General features: G+C 40.5%; 1 protein-coding gene across 2 annotated transcripts in view; it reads right to left on the minus strand.

Moving 5' to 3' along the window:
- Positions 1-25686, minus strand: part of ano9b (anoctamin 9b) — a 36207-nt gene extending 10521 nt beyond the window's left edge. The window contains exons 1-20 of one of the 2 annotated variants that reach the window (XM_060911496.1): positions 25433-25686; positions 16515-16580; positions 16100-16237; positions 15876-16015; positions 15708-15757; positions 14177-14235; positions 13978-14063; positions 13082-13216; positions 12791-12884; positions 12646-12706; positions 12476-12558; positions 12209-12313; positions 10238-10402; positions 7384-7420; positions 2172-2283; positions 1920-1977; positions 1691-1788; positions 1415-1611; positions 864-1016; positions 592-739 (exon numbers count right to left, since the gene is read on the minus strand). In XM_060911496.1, the coding sequence (XP_060767479.1) occupies positions 592-739; positions 864-1016; positions 1415-1611; positions 1691-1788; positions 1920-1977; positions 2172-2283; positions 7384-7420; positions 10238-10402; positions 12209-12313; positions 12476-12558; positions 12646-12706; positions 12791-12884; positions 13082-13216; positions 13978-14063; positions 14177-14235; positions 15708-15757; positions 15876-16015; positions 16100-16237; positions 16515-16580; positions 25433-25459 (2012 nt within the window). In that variant the 5' untranslated portion in view covers positions 25460-25686. Of the gene's footprint in view, positions 1-591; positions 740-863; positions 1017-1414; positions 1612-1690; positions 1789-1919; positions 1978-2171; positions 2284-7383; positions 7421-10237; positions 10403-12208; positions 12314-12475; positions 12559-12645; positions 12707-12790; positions 12885-13081; positions 13217-13977; positions 14064-14176; positions 14236-15707; positions 15758-15875; positions 16016-16099; positions 16238-16514; positions 16581-20999; positions 21191-25432 lie in introns of those variants that run through there. The other variant, XM_060911497.1, reaches the window with a different exon arrangement.
- Between the last annotated feature and the right edge of the window lie 701 nt (positions 25687-26387).

Below are 26387 nucleotides of genomic sequence, written 5' to 3' on the forward strand. Positions count from 1 at the left end.
TTGAAATGTCCTTATTTTTGAAAGAAAAGCACTGTTCTTTTTAATGAAGATCACTTTAAACTAATCAGAAATCCACTCTATACATTGCTAATGTGGTAAATGACTATTCTAGCTGCAAATGTCTGGTTTTTGGTGCAATATCTCCATAGGTGTATAGAGGCCCATTTCCAGCAACTCTCACTCCAGTGTTCTAATGGTACAATGTGTTTGCTCATTGCCTCAGAAGGCTAATGGATGATTAGAAAACCCTTGTACAATCATGTTAGCACAGCTGAAAACAGTTTAGCTCTTTAGAGAAGCTATAAAACTGACCTTCCTTTGAGCAGATTGCGTTTCTGGAGCATCACATTTGTGGGGTCGATTAAATGCTCAAAATGGCCAGAAAAATGTCTTGACTATATTTTCTATTCATTTTACAACTTATGGTGGGAAATAAAAGTGTGGCTTTTCATGGAAAACACAACTGTCTGGGTGACCCCAAACTTTTGAACGGTAGTGTATATTATTATTATTATTATTAATTCCACAGATCAAGCTTTGCATATAGCTTGACATAAATATAAGGCAATGGATCCGATTTCTGATACTGACTGCAAGTCTGTAGCTGTCCCATTGGCACATGGTCCGAACCGGTAGCGATAAACCAGACGAGGAATAAATTCAGAAGAAATGCCAATTACCAGTCCATTAGCAATGACTGCTGCCACCCCAATTGCCTCTAAAACTGTAGTCCACACACCTGCAAGGTAACAAGGTAGAATATATTTGCAAACCTTGCTGATATTCTGAGTATTCTTTTAAAATAATTACATGATAAACAAAGGCTTCTTCTACATGCAAAGGTGCAAGTAAGTACATCTCACCAATGTCATTTGTTTTCTTAGGCACCAGGCGGCGCTCCAAGCGCAACAGTTTAATAGCATCCAGTCTGATCTCAAATATGTTGTTGATGAGAGCAAGAAGTGGAGCCAGGGGAAATGCTGCTACAAAGATGGTTGTGAAACTGAACTGGATAACTACAGGAGAGGAGAGAATTGGGGGGAGAAAGCGTGCTCAATTGAAATGGGCCACAGTACACATGACCTAATAGAGACTGTAATAACACAAAGGTAACATGATAGACAGAACTGACAAACTTCCTTCCCCTATTTTCCCCTAATTTAGTCACCTGCCAATTCCCACCCAGCTCTCCCTGATCATACGACAACTACCAACCAGGGAGGGTGAAAGCCTGATGCTTCCTTTGAGACAACTGAAGCCACCCAACCGCATCTTTTCAAACTGCTGCTCATGCTTTATTCCCTTTGCTCCCTACCACAGGTAGCTATGCTATCAATCATCGGGATTTGAACTTTATCTCCTGATGGCACAGCTTTTTTTTTCCCCTTGTTGTTTTCTGTTCAAACACACCTACCCATTTCTAAGAACTCATTAAATAAACTGAAGGCATGGATAGTATTCAGATGGTAGTTCTTCAGCCAATCCTTGAGATTGCAGACATCGCAGCGCTCAATACCAGGACCATTTTCTTGACATTTTGACGTAGTGCAGTGACCACACTTCTCCAGGTCTTTCTGAAATGTTGCCTTTTTTAAAAAAAGCTTAAGCCACCTACAGGGAAACAAACGCCCTTAATAAGACGATCATGTTAAAATGTGGGACAGTTCATAGTTCAGTTAAAATCACTTACGGCCCAACAAACTCAAATATGTTGCTGATGGTTTGTTTGAGGATAAGAATGATGGCCATTTGAATGAAGAGGTCAGTAAGACAACCGCTAGGGTGGCACTAAAACACAACGGACACAAGACATTAGCTTCACACAGCTGTTTATACTATTAATGTATATCTGTTAATCTAAATGGGAAGTTTTGCAGTAAAATTATGGGATTCTTTTTTAATAAATGTATAAATCTTGCCTCCTCCAGTCTCCATTTTCCCCCTATTCGTACATAGTTGCCTGGATAGCCATTAATCCTGAGCAAAGTACAAGTGATCATTTAGTGCTACACATACTACTGATGGTCAATAAGACAGAAGATAGTTCTGTATTTAATTTGCAGACTGACAATTTTATATTAAAAGTTCTGTAATCCATATCTTGGGGGGGGACAAAACCTACCGGTATCTGTAAATTGGATATATAACAAACCTGCAATGATGGTCATTACCTGCCCAGAAAAAAGGCCACATATATTAGCGAGGAGAACAGAGTGAAGAACTGAAAGGTGAACATTTTCACAGTAAAGCTCCTCTCCGTGGCTGCAAATGAGCGAGTCTTTTCTGCAGGGATACACAGTCACACAAACAATAGATGGATGAGCAATACATTTAGTCAACCCTAAAATTATTGCTGTCTTCACCCTTTCTTCTAAGAGACATATATATATATATATATATATATATATATATATACACACACACACAGTTATGTGCAAAATAATAGCAGTCTAACATCACCAACGTGTTTAATTACTGATTTTGGCAGAAAAGATAATACAACATGGGAAAAAATAGGTGTAGCTGAGTAATGGGCAGCCAATGGAATCAACAGTCACGACATACGCTCTGCTAATTGGGTGTAATTGACTCATTTAATGAAAGGGGCGTGTTCAAATTAATAGCAGTGTGGAGTTCAATTAGTGAGGTCATTCATTCTGTGAAGAAACAGGTGTCAATTATGGCCCTTATTTAAAGAAGGAGGGTAGCAAATGTTGTACCTGCTGGTTTTAGCCCTTGCTCAGTGAGTAAAATGGGTCGTTCCAGACATTGTACCGAAGGAGAAAGAATTTTGATCAAGAAGTTGATTGGAGAGGGGAAAAAATATGAAGTGCAGAAAATACTGTAATTGGCTGCTCAGCTAAAATGATCTCAAATGCTTTAAAATGGCAAACAAAACCCGAAACACGTGGTAGGAAAAGAAATACTACCATCCGCGTAGATCATAGAATAACAAGAATGGCAAAGAAGCATCCAATGATCAGCTCCAGGGAAATCAAAGAAGATCTTCAGTTACTGTACCTGTGAGTACTGCAACAATCAGAAGACGCCTATGTGAAGCCAAACTATTTGCAAGAAACCCTCGTAAAGTACCATTGCTGAAAAAAAGATGTGTTGAAAAGGTTACAGTTTGCCAAAGAACACACTGACTGGCCTAAAGAGAAGTGGTGCAACATTCTATGGACAGATGAGATCAAGATTGTTCTTATTGGGTCTAAAGGCCACAGACAGTTTGTGAGACGACCCATAAACACTGAATTCAAGCCACAGTACACTGTGAAGACTGTAAAACATGGAGGTGCAAGCATAATGGTTTGGGGATGTTTCTCGTACTTTGGAGTCGGGCCCATTTATCGCATACCAGGCACCATGGACCAGTTTGAATATATCAGAATACTTGAAGAGGTCATGTTGCCTTATGCTGAAGAAGAAATGCCCTTGAAATGGGTGTTTCAGCAGGACATTGACCCCAAACACACCAGCAAGCGGGCAACATCCTGTTTCCAGACCAACAAGATTGATTTTATGAAGTGGCCAGCCCAATCTCCAGACCTCAATCCGATTGAGAATTTGTGGAGAGACATAAAAAAAATGCTGCTTTTGATGCAAAACCCAAGAATGCAGAAGAACTGTGGAATGTAGTCCCGTCAGCTTGGGCTGGAATATCTCTTCGCAGGTGTTGGATGTTAGTTGACTCCATGCCACACAGATGTAAAGCAGTTATCAGAAATAAAGGTTCTACAACTCAATATTAGTTCAGTGATTAACAGAAAAGCTCAATCTGTAAACAAATTTCAGTTCATACTGTAAACATTCGAGTTTGTAAATGAAAATGCAGACACTGCTATTTTTTTGAACAGCCTATTATTCTTTTTTCTTCATTTTCAGTTTAAAATTGATATTTTGTTCATGTTTTAATTTGGAATTGAATGTGCAGTGCTCCCAGTGCCTTTGTGTATATGGAAATAAATGCTATTATGAGGATTGAGCTTTTTCTCAGTTGTTTTAAACACACTGCTATTATTTTGCACATAAGTATAAAATAAATAAATATATATGAATGAGAGAGAGAGAGAGAGAGCGCGCGCATTCAACTCAAATGAATATCCTTGGAAATATTCATTTTAATGTCTTACATTCTCCAAGAACCTTGTTACCTTTGACCACATACACATGAACCAACCTATAAATAAACACCCCACAGTATGGGGAAAACCAAAAAAGCAGATGACTGTTTAACTCCATGCGAGATAATAGATATTAAATACAATTAAAAGATAAATATGCGATTAAGGCAAATCAGGGTCAGAATTTTAAAAAAATGTTTCAAAAATTTCATAAAGTCAATGAATGCAAACATGCAAATCGATATCAAAATAATTGCAAAATCTGTTTTGCAATGAGCATTTTAGTCTCCAAATTAGAACCCTAATGAAAACCTGTGAGTGAATTAAAAAAGGTAAGGCCATGTGCATAAAGCTTAGAATATTTTTCTATTGTCCTTTCCATGGGAGGCTTAATATTTAATCCTTGGGTGCCAATAATTTTGAAACAAGTGTTTGTAGGGGGACAATGCACTTGATTTTTTTTTTAAATTGGGAAAAAATGTTGCGCTTGATAAAAGTGTCAAGCTACAGGACATGATGAAGTTATGTAAAGAAATACCCAACGATGCCAACTGTCTGGCTATAAACTCAATTTTGGAAAAAGTGAGTTATTTGTTGGGGGCGTCGTGGCTCAGGTGGTTAAGGCGCCATACCATGAATGTGGGCAACCCGGGTTCGATTCCGGCCCGAGGTCATTTCCCGATCCCTTCCCGTCTCTCTCCCGCTCATTTCCTGTCTCTACACTGTCCTATCCAATAAAGGTGCAAAAAGCCCCCCCCAAAAAAAAATATCTAAATAAAAAAAAGTGAGTTATTTGCAATAAACAACTTAGTTGGGGACCTTCCAGATAATATAGCTCCTTTTAAAAGAGCGGATAAAGGTTTTAAATACTCGGGCATATTTAGCACCAGGACCCTAGCTGACATTTTCAACAAAAATTTTGTTCCCTTACTTGGTAAAGTTGAGGAGGACTTTGCCAGATGGTCAACTTTACCCTTGTCTTTAGCTGGCAGGGTGAACCTCATCAAAATGACTGTTCTGCCAAAGTTCCTTTACCTTTTTCAACATATTTCTGTACTCACCTCAAAAAAGTTCTTTGCCAAGTTGGACAAATCAGTATCAAAATTTATTTGGCCCAGTAAACCTGTGCGCATGCAAAAAAAAAAAAAAAGATATTGCAGCTCCCTAAATGGGTAGGGGGTCTTGCTCTCCCCAATTTTTTGCACTACTACTGGGCAGCTAACATTCATAAATTGTTATACTGGACTGACAAAGTCATCACCAATCAGCCAGCCTGGGTCCAAATTGAAATTTCTTCATCTCAGACCTCACTGAGGGCGTGGCTGTGCTCTTCACTCTGTGTCAACCACTGATGTAAGCATTAATCAAGTAGTCAACCAGTCGCTCAAAATCCGGTTGCAATTCAGGAAGCATTTTGGCCTGCAAGACTGCTCTATTTATGCTCCAGTGTTGCACAACCACAATTTTAAACCATCAGTTATGGACTCTGCCTTTCAATTTTGGTCTGAGAGTGGCATAACTTCTGTTAATGATCTTTATGACAATGGTACTTTCATGTCCTTTACTGACCTCATCTCATCATCTCTAGCTGCTTTTTATCCTGTTCTACAGGGTCGCAGGCAAGCTGGAGCCTATCCCAGCTGACTACAGGCGAAAGGCGGGGTACACCCTGGACAAGTTGCCAGGTCATCACAGCAGAGAGGGAATATTTCACATATTTTTAGTGCCTTGGACTCCATTACTTCAGTCTTCCCACAACAAACAAATAACTATGGGAACAAGATCTAGGGCTAAATCTTGAACCGGACCAATGGGACAACATTCTTGAGTTAGTGCACAATTCCTCTATCTGCGCCCGACATGGGCTAATCCAATGTAAACTCATACATAGAATCTACTACATTAATCATAGATTGTCAGAAATCTATCCCAATGTTGCAGACACTTGTAATAGATGCAACCAGTCCCCTGCCGATCTCATGCACATGTTTTGGTCATGTCCAAAACTGATAGACTTTTGGTCTAAAATATTTGATACCCGGGGCGGCACGGTGGTGTAGTGGTTAGCGCTGTCGCCTCACAGCAAGAAGGTCCGGGTTCGAGCCCCGTGGCCGGCGAGGGCCTTTCTGTGCGGAGTTTGCATGTTCTCCCCGTGTCCGCGTGGGTTTCCTCCGGGTGCTCCGGTTTCCCCCACAGTCCAAAGACATGCAGGTTAGGTTAACTGGTGACTCTAAATTGACCGTAGGTGTGAATGTGAGTGTGAATGGTTGTCTGTGTCTATGTGTCAGCCCTGTGATGACCTGGCGACTTGTCCAGGGTGAACCCCGCCTTTCGCCCGTAGTCAGCTGGGATAGGCTCCAGCTTGCCTGCGACCCTGTAGAACAGGATAAAGCGGCTAGAGATAATGAGATGAGATGAGATATTTGATACCCTTCACATGGCCTACAATGTTGCGGCCGACCCCCATCCCCTCCCTGACCTTTTTGGTATTCCACACACCAATACTTTATCAGCTGAAGCACAACACAGTATGGCTTTCTGTACTCTACTGGCCAGGCGTTTAATTTTCCTTAAGTGGAAACACACCTGACCCCCATCCTATAGCCGATGGGTCACGGAAGTCCTATTCAGCTTAAAGTTGGAGAGGCTAAGGTTTTCTCTCAAAGGCTCTCTGAGGAACTTTGATAGAACCTGGAACCCCTTGCTGTCCATTATAGACTCACTAAATATTACACCTGAGGAGCCAGATATCTGAGTCCTTGAGCATTGCAACTTTTTTTTTTTTTTTTTAAATTTCCCCTGTTTGTGCGTTCTTGTCCTGTTTTTTTTTTTTTTGGGGGGGGGGGGGGGGGGGGGGGGTTCTGAAAAATGCAAAACTGAAAATATGAGCATTCTGTATTTCATGTAGGGATTTTTTTCCCTGTTTTCAATCTGTAGGTCTGTATTGTTGATGCGCAATAAACATGCTACAAAAAAAGAAAAAGAAATACCCAACGATGCACACCTCACTGAAGAAACCTGTTCAACTTGTGTCTCTGAGTCATTTGGCTCTACTTATAACATTTAGCAAATGACAATCCATGGAGAAGTCATGGCCTAATGGTTAGAGAAGCAGCTTTGGCACCAAATGGTTGCTGGTTTGATTCCCTGGACCAGCAGGAATGAGGCTGCTCTGGGTATATTGTACCGTATGTTGCTCTGGATAAGAGCGTCTGCTAAATGCCTGTAATATAATGATACATTACATTATACCTACCTAGTTTACACAGCTTAAACGCCACAGCTCTGTTCACCTGAAAAAAAAAAAGAAGCCGTGACACCATTTAGTGACCATCCTCTTGAATTGCTGATTTTAATTTAAGCAAGACAGAAAGGTACATGATAAGAAAATACATGAACTGGACCAACTGGTGAGATCAGTTTCTCTCAAGTTCAAACATGACATAATTTGGATATTCATAAGCATGTTTAAATATATTTAGAAGAGCAATAATAACTTGTTGCCATCTGAATTGTAGAACTTTACATGTTCAACTGAATAATGGAAAATACCCCAGCATTTACGGTAAATCTGTATCTGTGAGTCACACTGAGGTCATGAAACTAGAGTCACATGACAATGACTATAGTCTACAGGCATTAACTATTATAAAAGGTACTCAAGTAGACTACACTGTAATTAGATAAATGTTCCCGGTATTTATTATTACTGCATTATTTGCAAGCAGGTTTATACCCCAGAGTTGGCAACACTGACTGATCTAGGACAGAGCTGATTCTAATTTTGCCACTCCTTAAACTACACATTAAAATCTGGTCACAAGTAGATCACAAGAGACAGAGAGACATTCACATCAGACATGTCTTGAATGCGTTTTACGTGACCACATGAGGTGATTTCATAAATATCACTAAATGGACCTTCAGTGTTTTTGGCAAAGGCACAGATTAACATACTGTACTACACTGAAATTTTTTCATCAGGCCAGTTTTAATTCTACTTTGTTACATTCAGCCATTTTCTTCACACACACAACTCAAACATAGGGGAACCATCCGGGCCTTCTAGGCCTTCAAAGAAGGCCCAAACATATCAGCATTTCTCCCTCATCCCGTTCTCATTATCTCTAGCCGCTTTATCCTGTTCTACAGGGTCGCAGGCAAGCTGGAGCCTATCCCAGCTGACAACAGGCGAAAGGCAGGGTACACCCTGGACAAGTCGCCAGGTCATCACAGGGCTGACACACAGACACAGACAACCATTCACACTCACATTCACACCTACGGTCAATTTAGAGTCACCAGTTAACCTAACCTGCATGTCTTTGAACTGTGGGGGAAACCGGAGCACCCGGAGGAAACCCACACAGACACGGGGAGAACATGCAAACTCCGCACAGAAAGGCCCTCGCTGGCCAGGGGGCTCGAAACCGGACCTTCTTGCTGTGAGGTGACAGCGCTAACCACTACACCACCGTGCCGCCTATCAGCATTTCAAAGGTTATATTTCATTTCTTTCATTCTTTAATTGCTTTCATTCTTTCATAATCTCATTATAATTATTCTCTTCCAATTTGGCCTCATTTTCTAACAAAATTGTTTCAGAAATGAAAAGGTTACTGTCCTGAAAACATTAAAACAGACTTATCCAATGAGATTTTTTTTGCTTTTTGTCTCTAGGCTGAAAAGAGTTTAGAGCTGGCTCACTCATTGGTTAGGACGTCATTGCTGGGACAAAAGACCATGGCAGTATATGTTTATGTAGGAAGTGAGAGATTAATTAACCAATCAGATTTTTATTTATTAGTGGGAGGGACCAAAAATTTATTGCCCTCAGCCTTCTCAAAGGCCAATACGAGGTTACCCATGAGTCGGAACCGTCAGCGCAGCAGTGAAGTAACCTCCCAGCCGGTGTAGCGTTCATCAGTAGTGTTACTGAATGCTAATAAAGTGGTCAAGCCAGTGCTATCGAGAGCAAGTAGCACAGGCTAACGACCAAGAAACTAAGATTTCTGTCTCCAGACTCTTTTTCCACGTATGCTCGACACAGTATTTTTCACTCAGACTTAAGTATCCCTATCCCTATGTAATTTACTTAGTTACTTTGACAGCTACACACCACAGAGCTACCTGGCAGCCTGCCGCTAATCCCTTGCAAAATCCTTTGCCCTGTTGCTTTTTTGGTGTGTCCGACTAAATTTTGGTTGAGCTCAAGTCCCAGCTCAAATAGTAACAGTTCGCCATTAGAATTACAAAATAATTACTTTTAATTCCTAGCAATTTTGATTATGTAAAATTATTGTGGCCGCATCACAGCTCCAGGCTCCTCGGTTTGATCATGTGCTTGTGGTACTGTCCATGTTTCTTCCCATTTCTAAAAACACATACTGAACAGGTGGATTATCTTTGCTAAGTTGATGAATGTTTATAGCGAGTACCATGCTACTTGGATACTTTCCTACTCTTACCCAGTTTGTTGTTTGGATGATAGCTTTTACTTTTAATTAAACATTTTTTAAAGTAAACATACTTTCACTTGAGGACAATTTTTATCCTCGTGTTTAGGGATGTAATCTCATCTCATCTCATTATCTCTAGCCGCTTTATCCTGTTCTACAGGGTCGCAGGCAAGCTGGAGCCTATCCCAGCTGACTACGGGCGAAAGGCGGGGTACACCCTGGACAAGTCACCAGGTCATCACAGGGCTGACACACAGACAAACAACCATTCACACTCACATTCACACCTACGGTCAATTTAGAGTCACCAGTTAACCTAACCTGCATGTCTTTGGACTGTGGGGGAAACCGGAGCACCCGGAGGAAACCCACGCGGACACGGGGAGAACATGCAAACTCCACACAGAAAGGCCCTCGCCAGCCACGGGGCTCGAACCCGGACCTTCTTGCTGTGAGGCGACAGCGCTAACCACTACACCACCGTGCCGCCCCAGGGATGTAATGGGACTGTTTATTGTTCACACTAGAAAATGTGGAAATATACATCCCTGGCCACCTATTTGACCTCACTATGCATGGATGCTAATCCCATCTATAAATAGAATATTACTCTGAGACTTTGTAAATGTAGTTCCAGATTGCAGTCCTTACCCGAGTCATAACCTGTATAGTGAGGTAGTGCAGCACTGCTCCCAAAGTCATGGAAATTAGGGTGGCATTTTCGCTCAGAAACTCCCACTCGGCATTTGATAGGAGCATGGCAGACACCACACGACAAATCACCAGAGCATGTGCTAGGCCTATGATCACCATCAGCTACATGCAGTGAAAAAGACAGAACATAGGGCTGATGATCAGTTACTGTCCTTACTGTCCAAGGGGCACAAAAAGTCTTGCTGTGCTTACTTGTGCATAGCTCCAAGATCCTTAAGACTACATGTTAATCCAATTTCTTATTTGACATTCCAAAAAGGTGTTCAACAGTACTCTCTATGAGCTCTTAATGGACTGTTTGGCAACTCAACAGTGGTGTTTTATCATAAAAGGCCTTGTGATATGCTCAGACCATTCAGAGCAAAAGGATTTGAAAGCAGATAACTTTGAGAATATGTCTCAATTTACTTAGGGTTGCAACTCATGCGGAACAAAAATCTTTAGTAACTGATTGCAAACTATTTGCCGCTAAGCTACATCATTTGATACAGAGTGAGTGAATAGAGATCTTGCAGTCACATGACCGGAAAGTACACAACCGCCATCTTGTTGGTCAAAAACACTGCTGAATACTGCTGCACTCGTGTACAGAATGGATCAATTTCAACCGACGGACTACACGGCTCATTTTTCTAATGAACAGATAACTAGATATATGTCTAAAATAAACGATCTACAGATTAGTGACCCTTATGGCTTACCGGATGGAGTTTTCACGACCGGATTTTGAACTGCCAGCGGAATACCCGGACGTGTATAATTACCTCATTAACTTTCCCTCGCTGTTCAGTGGTGAAGCACTGAGTGCTTATAAATCTCTGGACAGTTATCTTTACAGAAATTCAGGATTTGTCAGCGACTCAGATGTGGCATCTTGTAAACAAGAATCCTCATTGGATGGGTAAGTCACTTAAGTATTGAGTATAGCACTGACCAGCCGATTATAGAATAGAATAAGGTAATTCCAGCTGTAATTCCAAATCGTCCGTCTTGTTTACATGGATCTGGCGTTGGAGAGGTAGAGGCTTAGCAGTGGAGGTTTGAGTGGCTGTTTTCTGAGTTTAGTCAATAGGCCGGCTCTGCAGCCTCGCTTTTGCTTCCGCTCCCGGCGCCGCCTCCTTCGCTTTGCCTCCGATAACAATCCACGGAGACCCCGCTGGTCTCGCTATCTCGTCCGGAATGTTGTGCATGCGATGGAAATCGCTACAAACCGTCATTTTCTGCTGGAAACCCATGTCCAGTAAGTCCATACGGTTGTAGTGGATATTGAAGTCCGGTACAGACGAACAACACGCAAAAATACACACAAAAAACATAAAAAACGTGCACAGGTAGGGAGAGCTTGTAGCCGCAGCCGTTGTAGTAGAATTGTATATAGTAGGGTTTTCCAGAAGAAAAGGTAGAAGTAAAAGCAGAAGTAGAAGGCGGAATATGGCGTTTGACCGACAAGATGGCGTCTGTCACAATCTGGATCGGCTGTGACGTCACATGCAAGTGCTCCATAGGCTAGAAGTAGCTGATGTACTTGTTTAGAAATTGTTGACATGATCTTGTGTGATTTCGGTCACCGTAAAGAAACTGCCAAAATGACACTGAATATTATTTATATTTGAATGGAAAATTAAACATTTCATCCATAATCACAAGTATTTAATTGGGTCGTGACACATCAGGTTTGTAATGGTGCAGAGATACAAATTCTGTTTTTACTCCCATGTGCCTTGAGGGCTCAAAAACTAGAGCACCATGGGTTCACATTTATCAGGTTTACAGATGTGAAAAACGACCACAGGGTTTAGGGCAATGTTTGAGGTGAGGCTTGTTAATCATTAAAACACGCATCCATTCATTCCCAGGAACAAAATCAACAAAGGGACTATCAGCGATGTGGTAAATTGAACGCCTTACCACCAACGTGAACAGCAGAAGAACGAGAGTGCTCTGTAGGTATGAGTGTTTATACTCCTTGATATTACAATTTGGATCATTTACAATATCCAGGATCAGTTCCTCCTATGGACAAAAACACATCTTTAATCAAATCCAGGAGAACTGCTTTTGGCAAATCATTTAATTGTGGTACGAGTTGCTGGTACTTTCTGCTACAAGAAATATATTAATAAAAAAATAGACTGGTATGGGTAAATATTTTTATCAAATTAAAGAATATTCCACCTCATCTTCACACCAGTCAAAACACTTCCACCTGGAGACGTATAGCGATCGATGCCTCTTCCACAGCTCCAGAAACAGAGTGGCTAATTCAATCATAATACAATAAATCATCAGGCATCCATATGGTCTGGATATATTTGTTTTAGAGATGGCCAGAGAATGATACATACCCCAAACAGCCATAAACATTGCAAAGGCCATAGTTCCTTCATTGTCAAACAGATGGCTCAACTAAAAAAAATGAGAGCAGATGACATACAGAATTTTAGCGTTTTCCTTTAACAAACCAGTGTTTTTAAGCTCTTATTTTATTACCTTCGCATAAAAACAGGTGTCTGACAGTTTCCACACTTTGCACCTTTTGTCACATATTGGGCACATGGTGACATTTGACTCACAGACTTCCTTTCTAGAACACACACACGTCATGTCAAAACATGAACCAAATCTGTGACATAATTCGAGACAATGAGATATAATTAACCCTTCAGTGCTTTAAGAAAAGCACAACAACAACCACCTAAGTTGTTCATTCACTTTGGCATATAATATACAGTATGCACTCACACACCACACACATGCCAGTTAGCATTTTGACTCACTCACATGAGGGTGTTTGAATCAAAGAAAGCCAAGCCATAAAGGAACACAATTATTCCAATAACGGCAGCAGGGATCAGCAAGCGTGTGTACCAGCCAAGCCATAGAAAATACAATGCTACCTTCTCACCGAAATAGTTCCTGCAAGAACACCACATTTCCAGTAAGGCAATATTAATTCACAACACAAGTAATAGTACAAAAAAAAATACAAATAACGAATAGAAATTAGAGGTAGATGTGCGTCAGTCCACCGGATTTTCATACCAGATGCTCAGATTACGGATTTTGAGTCATACCTGCTGCATTAAACTACCAAGCCACTGTATGCAGGAAATACAAACCAAAGCGAAATTGGACCGAAGGAATTTACTGTAAATCTGACATGAAATCATGTGCACGCAACCCAAAATGGTCCGCTTTCCAGGCACTGACTACAGATGATACAGAACCTTGTGAATCCATCAGGAGACAATCTCGACTGTAGAGACTGTTATTGGTGAATCTCCCTGATTGGTTGAGCAATAGACCACAAAATGCTGCTCGGAAGGTCAAGAAAACACGTGGTGAACTATTAGCACCGCCAAGCGAATGTTGCACGAAAACCGTGCTTGCATAATCGACACATTTTCACAAAATGTCATTCGCTGATTTTATGGCAGAAGGAAGATCTATACTTGTCTCAGTCATGGATGATGTTAAGAGTGGCAAATATACGCCGTAGGGGTGCTATTGAAGTGATTATTTGTTGATAGTTACTGGATCAGCCAGTGAAAACGGTGCAAAATATTGCACGCTTTTCAATGCAATTTCTACGCATTATGTAAACAGAGCATCTGGTACAAAAATCCTGTGGCGCGACACATATGGATCTCTAAAAAGAACAACAGAGCAGGCCTTACTTAATATCATCAACAGGTTGGCTGACTAGATGTTTTAAAGCCGTCCATTTGGCCCACTTCCTCTTCAGATACTCTTGCTGGGTACTCTATCGATAATATAATAGGGTTCATATTTTAGAGCTTAAATCAATCAGCTCAAATAACTGAGCTACTGAACAAAACAACAACAATGAAAAAAAGAGAACAAATAAGGTTTTACCTCATGGAGGCAAAACAAGGTCTCGAACACATTATGCTCCATAAGATCCCCAAAGCCCTCTGGGTGTGTTCAGAAGGATTAAAATCAACTGATTAACATGGAGGTCAAAAAGTGTCTTCTTCATAAACTGACTATTTATGTGATCAGAGTGCAATTTTAGTGTGCAGCGTTAGCTTTTGTCACGTTAGACTTGTGATAATGTTCTTACAAATTTATTTCTTTATTTTGGGACCAATATTGCCAAATGATAAACAGGGACTATTTTAAGTGTGACCAACCAATTGCAGTGAAATTTATGCATTAGGATTGAAACAGACATCTAATGGCTTTAGTAATATTTCTTAAAGAATTGCCTTTTGAGCCTTTCTTGAAACATTGTATAAATGATCCACTATGCATAGTGTTTAATGTATAAAAGTTTTTTAAAAAAAGTATAAAAATGTATAAAAGTTTTTAAAAAACTTTTTGAAGGACCTTTATAGAACCTGTTTTTTCTAAGTGTGTGTCTATATGGATTCCAGTAAGGAATAATTGCATTTATTCTATCCACATTCACTGGATATGAGCAATCTTGCGCTCTGATTGGCTACTCTATTACTAGGCTATCAGCTCATATACTGTGAGTAGAGAAAAACAAAATAGCGGAGCATGTTGCTGAACCAACCGAGGACGAAATAAAAGCTCTACTCGAAAACAACCCCCCCCAAAAAAATTCATAAAAGGTGTAGGTTATCATTGCTCTTTTGTTTCTCTTGTCCCGGTTGTTCTAATTTTTTGTATCCCCTTGTTTCTTATGCGATCTGTCATTCCTGTAGCCTGTGGTTTTTTTTGAATGGTCACATAGTTCCATGTGTGTTCCCTATGTTGTTTCAAAGTTTTGGTGTCTTCAGTATTGTTCAGCGGTATAGAAAATGGTAATACAAAAAAAACCTGATACATATCAGTGTACAAATGCAAAATCACTGATATTATTATATAAATCACTTAAGGATTTAATTTGCACTTTTGAAAATCTACCTCTTCCCTTGGTTCATTGCACATCTTGTATTCATTGTTTGTGCACTGTTGTCTTTGTCTATTGTCTTTGTTGTACTGTATAGCTTTTTTGCTAAAGAAAGAAAGAAAAAGAAAAAGAAAACCCAAAATACAAAAAAGTAACAAAATATGGAATAAAAGTATTTGATGGTAAGAACATATCTTTTTTTATTTTTCAAAAATTATTACAGCTACTGTCATTTCGCCAGTTTGTTTACATTCTTCATTTTTAAGCATTAAAATTTGTTGAATTTGCAAAAAATAAAAATGCTCCGTTTCTCGAAATCCAGTGAATGTGGATAGAATAAAACAGTTATTCCACTCAATCTCATTGTACACAGCTTATAACCAACTCGGTGCAATGTGCCTCGCTGGCTATCAGCTCATGTACGACTCGATTTTGAGAAATAACTTAAATGTATTACAACAGTTTGTGCATCAAAAATGAAAATCAGAGAATTTCAAGAAGAAGGGAAGTGACAGGCAGTTTACTCACCTCCAGTCCTAATAAACGTCTGGTGTAGGATGAAAAAGACAATCCTGATTCTGGATAAAGTGGAATCAGTATATAGCATGAGGTTGTGTATATAAAATTAATCGACATAAACTTTTCCAGTCGAATACTGGAATACAACAAATGATATAGACAAGGTTTCTTATTCACCTTGTAGTGTCTTGGATATTGCCTCCATCTTCAGCACTCCAGTTACAAGAATCAGACACCTTGAGCAGGTACTTATACTTATTGAAGAGTTCCTCAGAGGCACGGATGCCGTAGAATATCTTATCATCGTGGTGGATTTTCTGTATATGCAGAGTGAGGACAAGTGCATAAAACTGGGCTTAAAACATTTCTTGACCTCTGTTAGATTGTGACCAAGAACTCACTGTCACGTTCAGATTTTTTGATTTGAGCTCGTTGATATAGAATTCCTGCTTTCTGAATCTCGGATCATCTTGATTTTCAACTTCATGTGCAACAAGTATGCAGTCAAATGATCGCACAGCAGTATAAGGCGAGCTTAGCTGGGAGGGAAAAAAAAAAAGTTGAAAAAGCAGAGGAGACAACAAAAGCTCATTCACATGACTCCGTGACATTCACAGTTTATTGACGGTCATTTGATTTTTTTGTTTATCTGTGGTTTTTCAGTGCTGAGAAGAAGTGGTGACGGTGTAATGCATTCGATGTGACTGCATGATGCAATGGCTAACCATGAGTCTTGTGAGAATCCAATGCTTTAATTTGTGAAGCATGAGAATGCAATTTCATATACATTAGAGAGGAGTTTGAGTTTTGTCTTACCATTGGCATTAAGTCCTCTCTGCCATTTTTAACGCTTTGATTACACATCTCCAGTTCCACATCATTCTAGAGCATAACAACACAAAATAACAAATTACTTCTTAAAGCAGATGCGTACATAATTAGGCAAGGTAGAATGAAAAAGCGATGCGTGACAAGTTTCGGTTTCAAATTCATTATCTTTACACACATCTGTAAACATTCTATAACGTGCCATAAATAGATATTCTCTAGAAGTTTCACTGCTTTATTGTTTTCCACTGTCTCTCGCTCCACAAATTAACCCTAAAACCTACTCGGTTTTATATTTCTATACATAAATTTGATGCAAATGATTAACAACGGATCAGCAGGAAGTTAATCGACAGTAATATCCCTTACAAAAAAGAAGTTTATTCGAGTGTGCTTCTAGTGTACTTCTTTTAAACTAAAAATGAGAGTATGTTTTCAGTTTACTTTTTATTTACTTAGAGATATACTTAATAAAAGTTAAACATAAGTATACTTGGCTTATACTGAAAAGTATACAAGAAAGAAAAGAAAGAAAGCACAACTTTATTCATCACACACTTGTGAAATTTCCTCTCTGCATTTAACCCATCTGAAGCAGTGAACACACACATGCGCGCACACGTGAGCAGTGAGCACACACACATACCCAGAGCAGTGGGCAGCCATGCTAACAGCACCCGGGGAGCAGTTGGGAGTTAGGTGCCGCGCTCAAGGGCACCTCAGCCCAAGGCCGTCCCATATTAACCTAACCACGTGTCTTTGGACTGCGGGGGAAACCGGAGCACCCGGAGGAAACCCACGCAGACACAGGGAGAACATGCAAACTCCACACAGAAAGGCCCTCGCCGGGTACTAGGTTCAAACCCAGAACCTTCTTGCTGTGAGGTGACCGTGCTAACCACCGTGTAGCTTATACTTAAACTTTTGATCAAGATATACTTAACAAAAGTGTAATAAAGTATTAAAATATTTGTGCTTTATGTTTAAGTGTACTTGCCCTGTAGTTGTGCTTATCCTTTTGATAGTAGCCTATAAAATACTTCTTTTTCACACATATTGGCTTCTTTGTGATATGTTTTCTGTCACTGCTCTTTGCTGGGTTAGACAGCATTGTTGACTCTTAGATACGTCTGTGGTTTCATATAAGTTTTTTTTTTTTTCATTTCTCCTGAGTGGGATAATTACTTTTTTTAAATTTATTTCTTTTTCTTTAGAGCTTGGTTGTCAATTTCAGTCATCATTGCCATGTTTTTATATTTTGGCATTTAATACGATGTTGCTTTAAATTTTGATTTTTAAAGAAATTGAATATGTTCTTAATCCTGAGTATCTGTTATTTTGTGAATTCTTACCTTTATAACTTCATTGTAACTTAAGATACAAAACACTTAAGTTGTCTAGTGGTAGTGTGCATGAGGTAAGGGTTAGGGCTAGAAAATTAATAGTATACCTAGAAGGGTAACTGCAATATACTTCAAAACTAAAAAGTGGACTAGATGTGTATAACCAGTAACTAATAGTATATTTCCAATATTCTATAAAGTATACTTTTATAAACTAATAAGTGGACTAGAAGTGTGTAACGAGTAAACCGATAGTATATTTCCAGTATACTACAAAGTATACTTTAGTAAACTAAAAAGTGGACTAGAAGTATAAAACAAGTAAACTCATAGTATATTTCCAGTACACTATGAAGTACGCTTTTGTAAACTAAAGAGTGGACTACAAGTATAGAACTAGTAAACTATTAGTATACAAGTTTATTTGTGGCATATTTGCAGTACAAAATAAAAAAAAAAAATACTAGTTGTATACTCAGAGTTTACTTCTCTTAGACTTAAAGTATACTTTTTATAAACGAAAAGTGGGCCAATTTAGTCCCAAGAAGTATTACAACCCTGATTCCAAAAAAGTTGGGACAAAGTACAAATTGTAAATAAAAACGGAATGCAATAATTTCATTCTCATCTCTAGCCGCTTTATCCTGTTCTACAGGGTCGCAGGCAAGCTGGAGCCTATCCCAGCTGACTACGGGCGAAAGGCAGGGTACACCCTGGACAAGTCGCCAGGTCATCACAGGGCTGACACAGACACAGACAACCATTCACACTCACATTCACACCTACGGTCAATTGAGAGTCACCAGTTAACCTAACCTGCATGTCTTTGGACTGTGGGGGAAACCGGAGCACCCGGAGGAAATCCACGCAGACACGGGGAGAACATGCAAACTCCACACAGAAAGGCCCTCGCCGGCCACGGGGCTCGAACCCGGGCTTTCTTGCTGTGAGGCGACAGCACTAACCACTACACCACCGTGCCGCCCATGCAATAATTTACAAAATCTCAAAAACTGATATTGTATTCACAATAGGACATAGACAACATATCAAATGTTGAAAGTGAGACATTTTGAAATTTCATGCCAAGTATTGGCTCATTTGAAATTTCATGACAGCAACACATCTCAAAAAAGTTGGGACAGGGGCAATAAGAGGCTGGAAAAGTTAAAGGTACAAAAAAGGAACAGCTGGAGGACCAAATTGCAACTCATTAGGTCAACTGGCAATAGGTCATTAACATGACTGGGTATAAAAAGAGCATCTTGGAGTGACAACGGCTCTCAGAAGTAAAGATGGGAAGAGGATCACCAATCCCCCCAATTCTGCACCAACAAATAGTGGAGCAATATCAGAAAGGAGTTCGACAGTGTAAAATTGCAAAGAGTTTGAACATATCATCATCTACAGTGCATAATATCATCAAAAGATTCAGAGAATCTGGAAGAATCTCTGTGCGTAAGGGTCAAGGCCAGAAAACCATACTGGGTGCCCGTGATCTTCGGGCCCTTAGACGGCACTGCATCACATACAGGCATGCTTCTGTATTGGAAATCACAAAATGGGCTCAGGAATATTTCCAGAGAACATTATCTGTGAACACAATTCACCGTGCCATCCGCCGTTGCCAGCTAAAACTCTATAGTTCAAAGAAGAAGCCGTATCTAAACACGATCCAGAAGTGCAGACGTCTTCTCTGGGCCAAGGCTCATTTAAAATGGACTGTGGCAAAGTGGAAAACTGTTCTGTGGTCAGACGAATCAAAATTTGAAGTTCTTTATGGAAATCAGGGACGCCGTGTCATTCGGACTAAAGAGGAGAAGGGCGACCCAAGTTGTTATCAGTGCTCAGTTCAGAAGCCTGCATCTCTGATGGTATGGGGTTGCATTAGTGCGTGTGGCATGGGCAGCTTACACATCTGGAAAGACACCATCAATGCTGAAAGGTATATCCAGGTTCTAGAGCAACATTTGCTCCCATCCAGACGACGTCTCTTTCAGGGAAGACCTTGCATTTTCCAACATGACAATGCCAAACCACATACTGCATCAATTACAGCATCATGGCTGCGTAGAAGAAGGGTCCGGGTACTGAACTGGCCAGCCTGCAGTCCAGATCTTTCACCCATAGAAAACATTTGGCGCATCATAAAACTGAAGATACGATGAAAAAGACCTAAGACAGTTGAGCAACTAGAATCCTACATTAGACAAGAATGGGTTAACATTCCTATCCCTAAACTTGAGCAACTTGTCTCCTCAGTCCCCAGACGTTTACAGACTGTTGTAAAGAGAAAAGGGGATGTCTCACAGTGGTAAACATGGCCTTGTCCCAACTTTTTTGAGATGTGTTGTTGTCATGAAATTTAAAATCACCTAATTTTTCTTTAAATGATACATTTTCTCAGTTTAAACATTTGATATGTCATCTATGTTCTATTCTGAATAAAATATGGAATTTTGAAACTTCCACATCATTACATTCCGTTTTTATTTACAATTTGTCCCAATTTTTTTGGAATCGGGGTTGTAGATTAGTTTACTTACAAGTATACTGCAAGTACATGGATATTAGTATACTTGGTACACAAAAGTATACTCAATAAAATTAACTTGAAGTATATTTATTTTTGATAAGGAATGACTCTGCTTTCAGCTCTGAACTGTTACACAAATTAGTGTACAATGTTCTATCAGGGCTAAGAATAAACAGGATGCATTCACAATATGCTCATACAGAACATTTTTCAACACAGTAATGTTTAACTTTACGCTTCTATAACGGTATAATGTAATGTTCTCTAATTCCGCAATCCAGCGTCACCCAGTTGAGGATGTGCTCCCTTTCAAGTCTTGTTCCTCTCAAGGTTTCTTCCTCATGTCATCTCAGGGAGGTTTCTGTTGCCACTGTTACTTTTGACCTTGTCATGAGGGATCTAAATAGACATCGACGTGGATTTTTGTAATTCTGCCTTGTGGCAATGTCTATTGTTAAATTCAGTCCACAAATAATCAAACAGATTATTATAATACTGCAATCATGACATCAATCGGTAGATGCATATAAATCTGTTTCTATTTTAAGGGATACGACATACAGGAAATAAAAACTGAATAAAAGCAGTACATACCTAAACATCTTGTTTATCCAAAGCCATCACATGCCGATACTATTAACTGTTCTTGTGTTGTGGGTGATTTAAATGTCCGTTAAATAGGTGTAGCTCTCTACAAGTTCTTTATATTCATGTACAACATCCAAAGTCAAAACAATCCATTTACATGAACAAATGGACTAGTGTGTGTCTACAAGAAGATACACCATTTTGTTTGATCATTGTAACAGCAGCAAACACCAGTTATGATTCAAAGTCTACTCCTCCAGGTTTAACATAATGACAGGTCCAGACATGCCTCCGAGGTATGTATCAGTTTACGATTAAGAAAAAGAGAAAAATAATGCAACAAAGCACTCAACACAGCCAGTATAACCAGCACTAAATTACTGTTCATCCAGTCTTCTTTTATTACACCCCGATACCTCGGACAACTCTCAGCTTCATCTTTAGGACACCTAAACAGACACATTTTCACACTGAAAATATCCAGACAACATATAAAGGCACTTTTTCAAAAACACTGCTAACAAGTGTCTGGCTCTTGTACATATCCAACTAATACCCATAACATTAAGCTAAAAGCAATTCAGCACAATACCACCAAATGTTCCAGTATGAGATTACAGCACATACAGTATCTGTCTGCTTTCAGTTTTGAGTAGGGTAGGAAAACAAGTTCACTGTAGATTTCAACATCAGATCACATCGGGCTTTTTAGATTAGATTAGATTAGATAACTTTATTTGTACCCAAAGGTAGATTTGGTGTGCAGCCAAGTGATCTCCACTCATACAAAACATTTAAAACAAAGGACACGCTTAACATACAAACATTTGAAATATTACAGAAATGTTTAAAAACAGTAACATTAGACAATACCAAAGTAGCGCATCCTAAAGTGACATAGTGTCACATTGTGTAAAAAAAAAAAAACAGTGATATACCAGCCATGATAGATTGATGAATATATAATAAAATGAGACTGATAAGATCCTTAAATATATAAACAAATTAAAAATTAATTATAAAACAAATAAAATAAATTGTGCTATTACAGCCTATGTTTAGAAGTTATATTATTAATCTCTCTAATAGCAGAGGGGACAAAACTTCCTCTGAAACGCTTTGTCTTGCAGACAGGTAGGTTGTATCTGTAACCAGATGGAAGGAGCTGAAATTCCTTATACAGTGGGTGAGAGCTATCTTCCAAGATGGAACCAGCTATCCTCTGCAACTGTCTGGTGTACAGGGTCTCAGGACTAAGGCCAAGTTTACATTAGACCGTATCTGTCTCGTTTTCTTCGCGGATGCACTGTCCGTTTACATTAAACCGCCTGGAAACCCCGGGAAACGAGAATCCGCCAGGGTCCACGTATTCAATCCAGATCGTGTCAGCTCCGGTGCTGTGTAAACATTGAGGATACGCGGATACGCTGTGCTGAGCTCTAGCTGGCGTCTCATTGGACAACGTCACTGTGACATCCACCTTCCTGATTCGCTGGCGTTGGTCATGTGACGCGACTGCTGAAAAACGGCGCGGACTTCCGCCTTGTATCACCTTTCATTAAAGAGTATAAAAGTATGAAAATACTGATGCAAATACTGATGCAAATACTGCCCATTGTGTAGTTATGATGGTCTTTAGGCTTGCCATCCTTCCACTTGCAAGTGGTAAGTGATATGCGCTGGGATCACACACACAGCGGCTCAGTCCCGAATCGTGGCTTGTGCACTTCACTCGCGCGCTGTGTGAGCTGCGCAGGGCCGGAGTGCGCACCCTCCAGAGGGCACTCGCTGTTCAGGGCGGAGTGATTTGGAGCGCAGGATGCCTGCGGAGCCGAGCGTATCCGTGTATTGGTGTTGCTGTGTGCACGTAAATCGTGTATTGGTGTTGCTGTGTGCACGCAAATCGTGTATTGGCGTTGCTGTGTGCATGCAAATCGTTTTAAAAACGTTAATCTGATGATCCACTGATACGGTCTAATGTAAACATGGGCTAAGTTGTGGCTCTCCAATCAGCCTGCCAGACCACTTAACTATTTGAAAAAGGGAATTCTGGTTTTTAAAAGACAGAAGCAACGAGTTTTGGAGCAACGAGTAGACTGAGAACAACTGTCATACGAGGATAACTGGAGCAATCGATCTGTTCCTACTTATCTGCTCACAGTGAGGACAAGTGGTCATCCATCCATCCACCACTTATCCATTGTGGGTCATGGGTGAACTGGAGCCAATCCCAGCTGACATTGGGCAAGACGTGGAGTACATCCTGGACAGATCACCAATCTATCACACCATTCACATTCACACCTACGGGCAATTTAGAGTAGCCAGTTGACCTAATCCGCATATCTTTGGATTGCAGAAGGAAACCAGAGCACCTGAACGAAACCCATGCAGGCACAAGGAAAACATGCAAACTTCACACAGAAAGGCCCTCATCAACCAGCAGGTTTGAACCCAGAACCTGTTTCCTGTGAGCATGAGGTAACGGTACTAACTAATGCACCACTGTGCGGCCCTTGTTTCCTTTTTGTACTTTGAACAGTAAGCGATACACACTGCAAAAATATCTTAAGTTAGAATATTTTGAATATAGTTGAAATGATCTAGCATTTCCTATTAGAACAATACAAGACACAAACTCTGAGATTATTAAAACTAGTTCTAGATTGTAACCAACTTATTCCAAGATGTCTTGTGAAGTAAAATTCTCTGTCCATGCAGCAGGATAATTTCACAAGTATTAAGGAATTTTCTCCTTAAATTCAGTTTTCAGTTTTTTTGCAGCTCACTGTTCAGTCTAGGTCCGGGTTCGAGCCCCGTGGCCGGCAAGGGCCTTTCTGTGTGGAGTTTGCATGTTCTCCCCGTGTCCGCATGGGTTTCCTGCAGGTGCTCCGGTTTCCCCCACAGTCCAAAGACATGCAGGTTAGGTTAACTGGTGACTCTAAATTGACCGTAGGTGTGAATGTGAGTGTGAATGGTTGTCTGTGTCTATGTGTCAGCCCTGTGATGACCTGGCGACTTGTCCAGGGTGTACCCTGCCTTTCACCCGTAGTCAGCTGGGATAGGCTCCAGCTTGCCTGTGACCCTGTAGAACAGGATAAAGCGGCTAGAGATAATGAGATGAGATGAGAAGATATGGGAAAGATATTGCACTTTATATTGCACATTGTCCGGTATTGCTTTTTAGGGCCAAAAAGATACATACATGTTCCTAAACAGTATATAAGGAGTATAAGTAAGTACTTTAGAAGGTACTGCTCCGGTAACAAACTGTTGTACCTCTAAAGGGACAATCCATCCAGCTATTATCTGTAGCCGCTTATCCTGTTCTACAGGGTCGCAGGCAAGCTGGAGCCTATCCCAGCTGACTATGGGCGAGAGGTGGGGTACACCCTGGACAAGTCGCCAGGTCATCACAGGGCTGACACACAGACAAACAACCATTCACACCTACGGTCAATTTAGAGTCACCAGTGAACCTAACCTGCATGTCTTTGGACTGTCAAGGAAACCCATGCAGACATGCAAACTCCACACAGAAAGGCCCCCGCTGGCTGCTTGGCTCGAACCCAGAACCTTCTTGCTGTGAGGCGACAGTGCTAACCACTACACCACCGTGCTGCCCCTAAAGGGACATCTCATCTCATTATGTCTAGCCGCTTTATCCTGTTCTACAGGGTCGCAGGCAAGCTGGAGCCTATCCCAGCTGACTACGGGCGAAAGGCGGGGTACACCCTGGACAAGTCGCCAGGTCATCACAGGGCTGACACATAGACACAGACAACCATTCACACTCACATTCACACCTACGGTCAATTTAGAGTCACCAGTTAACCTAACCTGCATGTCTTTGGACTGTTGGGGAAACCGGAGCACCCGGAGGAAACCCACGCGGACACGGGGAGAACATGCAAACTCCGCACAGAAAGGCCCTCGCCGGCCACGGGGCTCGAACCCGGACCTTCTTGCTGTGAGGCGACAGTGCTAACCACTACACCACCGTGCCGCCCCTAAAGGGACAATGTACCTTATTTTCTGAGAGTGCACAGTGACTTGCTGTCAAAGCAAAGCAAAATCCCTGTTTAAAAAAAACACACACACACCAGGTAACTTTTCTTCTTTAAGACTGTAGCTATACCTAAAGTTTAATAAACAATATTTCAAAATGATCAGAATCAGAATGATGTCAAGTTATTAAGAAACGGATGTGTGTAACTGGGGTGGGACAACTCCATCCACCTTCAAAGAAACTTCATTTGAATAACATACAATGTTTGCCAACAAGCCATTATGTCTGAAATACAATAAGTCCTGAAACAGCAGCTCACGCATGCGTAAAGAGTCCTGTAATGTCATGTAATTCTAATAACTGGAGATTTATAGATCTTTCACACTTTGTTACTCAGACAAACATTAGAACCAGAACGTTTGAAACAAACCTGTTTTCTTTTCTTTTGGAAGGGCATGGTGAAGTGGAGATTTCCGGAGATTTAAGGTGCGATGATCATTAATTGAAATGTGAAATTCAGCTCTGCTGCCTCGTCGACGTCTGCAGTGTCCACTGGTCCATTAAGCGTATTAGGTTAGAACATAAACAACTTCATCCCTCTCTCTCTCTCTCTCAAACTTCCGCGTTACTTCTGGAATCCTGCACGCGCGCCCGGAGCTGTCTGAAGACTGCCTACCTTGTGCACAGGTGTAAGTCAGTGACGTCATTGCACTCCGAGTGAGGGAGGAGTGTGATACTAAAACCTAAAAACAATGAGAGACTGAAACTGGACTGATTGTTTTGCTGCAGATGGACTGGTGTTCATCTCATCTCATTATCTCTAGCCGCTTTATCCTTCTACAGGGTCGCAGGCGAGCTGGAGCCTATCCCAGCTGCCTACGGGCGAAAGGCGGGGTACACCCTGGACAAGTCGCCAGGTCCCTTTTGAAACAGTAATTATTTAGCCATATTTGCAAAGGATCAAATAAAATAACAGCCTATTAGCTGAAAAATTCCTTTTATTAACAATTAAAAATGTTAATAACAAAAAGGCCTTTTCTTAATTTCTAGTAACTACAAAATGGATACTTAAAAAAAATTTACCTGCTTTAAAATTATCTCTCTACTTTTTTTCATTGAGTACTTTTAGAAGTAAAAAAGTCAGTCAAGCTTTCCATGCTTAGCCCTATTTGTGATAACCCTCTTTTCCCAGCTTCCAGACTGGATGGCACTTTCAAACAATGGGAACACATGGGCCTTAAGACTTGCAAAGATTTCTTCATAAAGGGGGTTTTCCTAAGCTTCACTGAGCTGGTAAACAAATTTCAATTTCCAAGAACTAGCTTTTTCAGGTATCTCCAGATACGTCATTTCATTCAAACCCATTTTCCATCATTTCCTCAATT

The sequence above is a fragment of the Neoarius graeffei genome, chromosome 27, assembly GCF_027579695.1.
Source record: "Neoarius graeffei isolate fNeoGra1 chromosome 27, fNeoGra1.pri, whole genome shotgun sequence".
NCBI classification, from domain to species: Eukaryota; Metazoa; Chordata; class Actinopteri; order Siluriformes; family Ariidae; genus Neoarius; species Neoarius graeffei.